Raw genomic sequence first — 7,926 nt, 5'->3', positions numbered from 1 at the left:
ACTACTAATATTCTAACTTTGTCAACTTCTGGGTATATCCTTATGTCAGCAGACATTACTATCTCATGAAGGAGTCCTAACTAACTGATAACAACGACCTAAGTTATAATGACATAATATGTTGCTGATCATAACGCAACGTGTCACTAAATGTTGTTGGAAAACTTTATCAGTTGACTCATAATTTATTAACTTCATATAAATCCAATATTGAAGACTTATTGTGATAAAGTCAGCTACCCTTATTTCTTGAACATTAACAGTTCAAGCGGAGCTGCATTAGAATTCGATACAAGTCTAAATTATTGTTCGCTTATGACTTAAGAACAAATAGAGGAAACTAAACTTTTGTATCGAATGCATTCATGATATGCTTATGGATCCACTAATTAAAGGTCTGTCACCCATAAGTCTCCTAAATGGCCAATAATAGAGACGGGTTTTACCAATGACCAAACTGCGTATCGTACTATGAATGATTAATTATTAATTTTTCCTCATACGTTGAAAATTTGTTTTGTCTCTAAATACGTTCATGCATGCCTAAAGACGTATAGACACTAATTATACAAATCAACGGTAAGGGCTTATTTGTCAATTTGATCCTAAAGTTAGGTTTTAAATTTGAGTTGTAGTATGATTAATGGGGGTCCTGAGTCGAATATTGATTCAACGACTGTATTTCTCTGCTGCAATTTGGGTTTAGAACTAAAATGAGTATTAACCTCTGATCAGACTAATCTAATGCTCATAATAAATAATTACTAGGCCAAGTGGGAGAATGTTAGAATAAATATATATTTTATATATGGCCCTTATAATTATTTATCTTATTATTGATCATTGACCTAAATAACCTTATGTTTATAACTGGTAAATCCTTGATGGACGGAATTACCCTTACTAACATTAATAGGGTTTCCCCTTGGGTGTATATATAGAGAGCTTATTAGAGAGGTTAATAACTAATGATGAATAATAACACCATAAGAATCATCCCCTACCTCTCTCTCTCAAATCGTGTTCATCAAGAACACCTAATCTCCATCCTAACCATACACCCTAAAGGGGAACTCGATCAGATTAAGAAGATGTCAATCTCAAACGTCACTGGATTATCAGGTATTACATATTTCCTTGTTTACATTATATCATCGATTATAGAAACTGATCAACATAATAAACAAACTGTAGATACTTTGACATCTATGAATGAATATTAACGGTCAAACCGTAAGTATTATGACCACAATGAGAAGCACAATTCCCAAGATCACAAAAAGTAAGCAAGTCTGCATTGACCAAATGTGAAAGAATTTAACATTTTAGAAACAGAAAAATGAACATGGTAACTTACACACAACTTATAAATACTAAAAGATTACCATGGAAGAGTTTGATTTTTGAGCCTTTGACGCTTTCAAAAGATGGGATTTTCCCCGTGCAGTTGCAGCATGAGAATTCTCAATATTTGAACCAATATCATCTGAAACAAATCAATCAGAGCCACAACATGAACATACAAAAAAAAATAGAGAATAAGAAAGTGAAAATTATACTCACCGATCATAGCCCCTTGCTCATGAACCAAAACAGCAAGATCTTTAAATATTTCATTCACCTCACCAATCTGGTTTTGAATTTCTTGTATTCCCTGATCTCTTTCTTCAATAATAGCTTCATTGAATGCAATCTCATTGTCCAATAGTAACACTTCTTGTCTGCAGAAAGAAACATTTTTAACAAAATTACAAGAGTGCCCCTTGAATATCACAAAACTTGCCTTCGAGATTCGAAAAGAAGGGCTTGTTGTTCTGGACTTCTGCCTGAGCTGGAATCCACTTCACTGGCTTCATTACTGTAAATCATGTACATTAATGAGGACAAAAAGGTAAATTGGCACATACTCAGATTAACTTCATGATTATTTACCGTGATGAAGGTATAGGCTGAGGAACAGAAGGAGAGTAAGCTGTTTCCCTTTCAGCCGAAAGCCGTTGTGCTTTCTGAAATTCTTTTAAAACTGCTTGAAAATCCTTCGCGAGTTTAGCATCTGTAATTTTTTTACTAGCCTGTAAAGAAAATCGAGAAAATAAAGTGAGCTTGCATCTAACTATAAAACTTATGAAGGTGGTTGAACATTGTGCATGCATTATGGATGATATGTTTTAGAACGAGAAAATGAAGCACTTACACTAACTTCAGCACGATGATCTGTTTCACTAGCTTGCTTGAGTTTTTCGGATGTATCCTTCACCAATTGCCCAATATGTAGTCTTGTTTTGTGTCTAACATGAACAATAAAAAAAAGTAATCTTTGTCAGTTGCTAATAATAATCAGAGACACAAATGTAAATCAGATAAAAAAAATCTCATAACATTGGATATGTGTCTGTCTATAGCCCATTGTGTCCAAACAAATAAATTTAAACTCTATTATTGAACAAATATCTCTGTGGACCAGTCATGAAGTCTGCTTTTAATAATTGATTTAATTTTAAAGAAATCTTAGTTAGTAACTGCTCCTGGTATGATCTAAGACATTATTGTTCAACAAGACAATGCTCATTCAAATTTAATACTTTATGATTTAAGACAATAAGTCTTGGATCCAACTGTTTGTCAACAAATCACAATTGCAGCTAAGCAAATATAATCAAACTCAACCACAAATTCAAATCCAGAGCCTAATTACACGCCAAATCATGAAATTGATTAATATGATCAGAACACCTAATACTAAAAGGTTAAACAAATACTTAATTCAAACCTCTAAAACGACTACAAAAGAAAAATGAACAAAATACAGATAACCACTAGGGGTGCATCATGATTGGATCGATAAAAAGTTCGAAACGAGCTGAGCCCGAGTCTCAAATAAAGCTCGTTTGGTAATCAATCAAGCCTGAGCTCAAGCCTTGTGTTCAAGTTTTAACTCTTGGAATTTTACGTATTAAGTTTACTGCAGACGAGCTTGAGCTGAGCTAAAGCTCATTTAAGATCATTCTCAATATATAAAAAAACAATTAAAAATGTATATAACCAAATGATAATAAACTAGCCTAGCTCGAGCTTAAAAAAACGACCCACGAGCTGGGCTCGAGCTCTCTTAAGTCAAAACGGACCAGATCAGCTCATTTACACAACCACGATCATAACTATTCACAATCGACATAGATATCTAGTTCAATTATGCACCAAAACACGTAAAGAGCTGAAATAAATAAAAAAGATACATTAAAAAAACTTGAAAAAGACGTACAGTTTATCACGAAGCTCAGGGGTGTCTTTAGGAGTACCAAGTGTATTTACCAGCCTCTGGAACGTGGAGACTGCAGTGTTGATCTGGAATATTCCAGAAGCTATTGCTTGGGTCGGGTCTTGGGGCTTCATACCCGTATTGCCCACGCGTCGGGAGTTAAGCGGCCGACCCGCTTCGATGTCTTGAAAACTCATATCAGTGATTTGAATTGTAGAGAATTAGGGCAAAACTGATGATGAAGGAGAATTGGGTGATGGGAAAAAGCAAAAGGAAGAAGAAGACACGACACACACAGGGTGTGAAAGACACTGTATTATTATTATTATTATTATTATTATTATTATTATTATTATTATTACATGTGACATGAATGCCGACGACTACTACCTTCTTTAAACTAAAAACGCATAACATATATATTTCTCTAAAATATAATCATTTTTCTTTTTTTTTTTTTTATATATACAATTAGTATATATATATTTTTTATATACATGATGTATTAACATATATCCGCTAAATAATATGTATATTTTTACTACACTGTATTGTCTTTATTGAGAACAATCTATGAGAGAGATTTACTGGAGGAGAGAGAGAGACTTTTAGGCTTTCGCTCTTCTCTAAAGGGCAACGTCCGTTGTGTTTTTGTGAGGGGTGAAGGAGAGAGTGGTTGAATCTTTGGGAGGGGAGCGTCGAGTAGTGTTAGATGGAAGCGATAGGAGGAAACACAAGGAGACGAAATCTTATGTGTTTATTAAAGTTCATTCTAGTATAACACGATACATAACAGTTAAGGTTTTAGTGTTCTAAAGCCATACATTGTGGTAGTGTTGAGAAAAAAAGAAGATAAGATGTCATGTAGGTGTCATGTGTGCAGTTGGTGGTTGCACATTTCACACCTAAGAACATGTGTTGTGATAGGGTGAAATTTGAACTGTGCTGAGGCGGAGATAAATGTAGTTATATCGTCTTAGGAGAAAAGCGAAGGTAATTTGTTTGACAAGGCAAGACTGAATACATCTCTCTGGTTTGATAAGACTCGAGTTCGGTTTTACACTCGCAAACTAAATATAAAGCAAAATGGTGCATTGGAGTTGAAAAGGAATGTCAAGTTGTGAAAAGTTGGTTTTGAACACGAAAGAGGTGGCACCAGTGTCTGTAGGGTCGTTGACATGTGATGGTGGTTGAAGATCCGAGAATAACTAAACGTTCATAATATTTGTGATGATGTAGAATCTACATTGTAGATAAACTCCAATTGTTTTTCTATATAATGAGTGAGATCTCAACTATCTTATAATGTGCATGGCATCAGGAGAGGTAAACTAAACATAAAAACCAAAAACCGAATACGAAACAACCAAAAAGTTTTCATATTACCGTGGTAATTCAGAAACCAATGACTCGGTTACTATGACCGAATTTATGATGCAACCATAGTTATACGTGTATAAATAACACAATTAATCGAATCGACATCAAACCAACCTTTGTATCGTTTTTATAAATGACATATAAGCTCAATTAATTCTTCATTATAGATGAAAAGATTGAAATTAGCTTAAAATCTAGAAGTAAGCCCGCGGATAACCTTAATCGAATCAAGTGAACTATCTTTTCCAATAACCGAATTAACCAAATCATCTACAACTGAAACAAATTGGCCATATAAATTTAAAGACCAGAACATTGGTTATACGTTCGATTTTAGCTCATAATATAAACGACTAATGTTCACCTATAAGCATATGTAAAGGCATGACTCCACAAAAAAAAACTAATTTTAGATCAAAAAGGTCATATTCCAGTTTGGCTCGAATGTGTTAAAAAATGGTACAAAACTTGTACTGTATCGTCTTCATCATCCAATGAAATATAATCCAAACATCGAAAAGTGGTTCGTATAATTACTAATCATTTAATCGTTCTCATTTGAAACCACTTAAACCTCTATATTCAAAATGCAAACCACACCAACAGGTAGGAATGTAGGATCACATGGTTTTATCACGAGCTATTTCTGCATCATCCACCACATTATATCATTTCGGATCACTCCACCAAACCCTAATCTTGTATTCTTCAACTCAAAAGTACTGAACCGTCTGTACTGAGTATTAACTCCAACAGGCTTCGTCATCATACCAACGGTTGGATATGCAGCATGACAATATTGTCTTGAACTAAAATGACGCCTACCGGCAGATTCTTGATCCTTGTTTTTAATATCAGATGTTCCAGCCCTTTGTGGAGGTTTCGGGTTAAAAGTGTCAGTCAACGGTTGTTTTGTGGGCTTGACTTTAGTATGGTCGGTTTCTGGAGGTTTTCCTGGGCGTATCTGCGCGCCAGGTTTCATTTTGTCCAGCCATCTTAAGATCCAGTTTCCAAGATTTCTACCTACTTCAATGTCTCTTCTTTGTACCTCTCGATGAACCTTTAGCGCCACATCAAATACGGATCTTGTTTTCCTATCGTACAACAAACACAAAAGTTAAACAAATAATTATCTATCAGATCCATTTATAAATTATGATGCTTGTCTAAAACTATGCCCAATAACCATCTAAAAAACTAGAGAAAGTGGAGTATGAAACTGAGAGAACATGATTATAAGTTCCAAATTGTAATTAATACATATATCTTCTATTTGTACTAGAAAATATACCTAATAGGCTAATAATGTAACTGGCTAACTAACTTGTAACTAATTCTAGTTGATTCATTCCTTTAACAACCACAAAAGGTGAAGACTGTGACTGCCTTAAATCTTGCATAAGTATGATTTAAGGTGGACCGACAAGAGGGGATTGCTTATTAAAACTGTTTACTACCAGGTTATTGCTTTTTTGAAGTAAACAGTTTAAAGCAACTTCAAAAATGCTTATTGAAAGCCACTTACTTCAGTCAAATAATCAGAAAACCGTTTGGATAAGAAATCCCAAACACCCTCAAATCAGCTAATCGCTGTATCAAAACATAATGAGTAGATAAGCATTTTAAACAAGCAATCCCAATTCCCAAACACCGCCTAAACTCCGAATCAAGCTAAAGGCTTATTATGTTGGTGTAGCCAACCACATTTTGAAAATTGATTCGAAAACAATGGAATCATAGAACAATTAGCATACGTTTAACAGAATCGGTGATTTGGTTCTGCAACATGTTTGGCAGCAACAGACGTCGGCCTCACTCATACACATTTCTTCCATTGTCTGCTTACATTTTGTTATATTCTTCCTATTAGGGGTATTCTCAGGAGCCGGGACCCGACCCTATTGTAAATAAACGGGTTTGATCGGTTCAGGTCTCGCGGGTCTTACCCGGTTTATTTAAGGAGAAAATGGTCAGACCCGTTTAATGGTATTCTTAGAGCCCGGGATCCGACCTTATTGTAAATAATGTGGTACACAAGTTGCAACAATAGAATTGAACAAAACAAATGCAATTGAAGCCCCCAAAGTATCAATAGGGTAACTAAACTAGAGCATAATTGGCAGAGTATTATTAGAAATTGATTATAAAAAATCAGATAAATAAGCAAGCAATAGAGAGATGATAGGTAAGGTACCTTTGAAGGTATTGACGGATCTTAGGGTGTTTAGGAGAGACAAGACGGCGTTGGATCTTAAGAGCGAGTTTGTATGTCCTCTTCAACCCTAAGAAATACGCTGTTCCTAATGTTATCTCCCACAACACCATTTTGTTTGTGAGAAAACTGGGGGGGATTACTTATTGTTCGCTAATGTAGTTGTGTTTGGAGAAATCAGATCATATGCATTTTCATTCTTGGTTGCTAATTAAAAATGCTTTTAACATTTTTTTCTGTTTTAATTGTAAAAAAAGAAGATAAATCCTATAAATTTTATGAGGTGTTATAAAATTGTTATGTAATGATTATATTGGTAATTGCTTGTGTAGTCTTTCTTTTAATGGCTAATTTTATAAAAAAAAATAGTCAAAAGACTAGCAAGAAACTAGTCACATAAGACACTAAGAAAACATCGTAATTGCTTGTGTTACCTAATGTACACTAACCCACTACTCTAACTAAATTATAACCACGATTTAAGACCCCGTGCTTCGCAATGGGACCATTGAACCGAACAAAAAAACATAAGTAAAAACGTTAAACCACAAACGTGTTGTGAGTCGACATGAAATCATCATGTATCATGTTACGACATCAGAATTACACAAAAGAAATCAACCCATTAATGCCAAAATACAACAAATTATCATATGTAAAATAAAAAAACGACAGGTTATATCAGCGAACCGATGCAAATACTGTTAGTATCGGCGGCACAACAAAAATTCGTAAACATGAACTTGTAAGCCAAAAAAACATATTTAAATACGTTGTATCAAACTTCGAAACGCGGATACAAGAACATGTGAGGACGAGATATTTTTAAATCATGAAAAATGTTTTGGTTGTTGTAAAGGCCAACGATAAGAAAATATGAAAACAAAGTTTTAAAAAGCGTTTAACCGACAAATAAAACATGTAAAACTGACATTTACCCAAGTTAAAGTTTAACATTTTAGTTTGTTAAATATTATAATTATTTTGAACAAAAAGTAAAGGAAAGGAAATAAAAACCTCTAACGTATTTTTAAAAGTTAAAATATACATAAATATATATATATAACAAATAATA

General features: G+C 34.1%; 2 protein-coding genes across 2 annotated transcripts; both read right to left on the bottom strand.

Annotated features, from left to right (window-relative positions):
* Nucleotides 1-1,173: 1,173 nt before the first annotated feature.
* On the bottom strand, nt 1,174-3,485 carry LOC143573324 (syntaxin-22-like). Its single transcript, XM_077058233.1, has 7 exons — nt 3,263-3,485; nt 2,195-2,288; nt 1,933-2,072; nt 1,784-1,858; nt 1,564-1,721; nt 1,386-1,486; nt 1,174-1,292 (listed from the first exon to the last, which is right to left on the bottom strand). Exons 1-7 carry the CDS (start codon nt 3,454-3,456, stop codon nt 1,227-1,229), a joined length of 828 nt encoding a protein of 275 aa, XP_076914348.1. The 5' UTR covers nt 3,457-3,485; the 3' UTR covers nt 1,174-1,226.
* Nucleotides 3,486-4,853: 1,368 nt separating this feature from the next.
* Nucleotides 4,854-6,993, bottom strand: LOC143573323 (uncharacterized). Its single transcript, XM_077058231.1, has 2 exons — nt 6,834-6,993; nt 4,854-5,733 (listed from the first exon to the last, which is right to left on the bottom strand). Exons 1-2 carry the CDS (start codon nt 6,962-6,964, stop codon nt 5,280-5,282), a joined length of 585 nt encoding a protein of 194 aa, XP_076914346.1. The 5' UTR covers nt 6,965-6,993; the 3' UTR covers nt 4,854-5,279.
* Nucleotides 6,994-7,926: the final 933 nt, after the last annotated feature.

Source organism: Bidens hawaiensis, unplaced genomic scaffold (assembly GCF_021521415.1).
Source record: "Bidens hawaiensis isolate Kalapana, Puna unplaced genomic scaffold, B.hawaiensis_p1.1 tig00026381_1, whole genome shotgun sequence".
Classification (NCBI taxonomy): Eukaryota; Viridiplantae; Streptophyta; class Magnoliopsida; order Asterales; family Asteraceae; genus Bidens; species Bidens hawaiensis.
The sequence above is the reverse complement of the archived record's forward strand: the minus strand, read 5'-3'. Positions and strand labels throughout refer to the sequence as shown.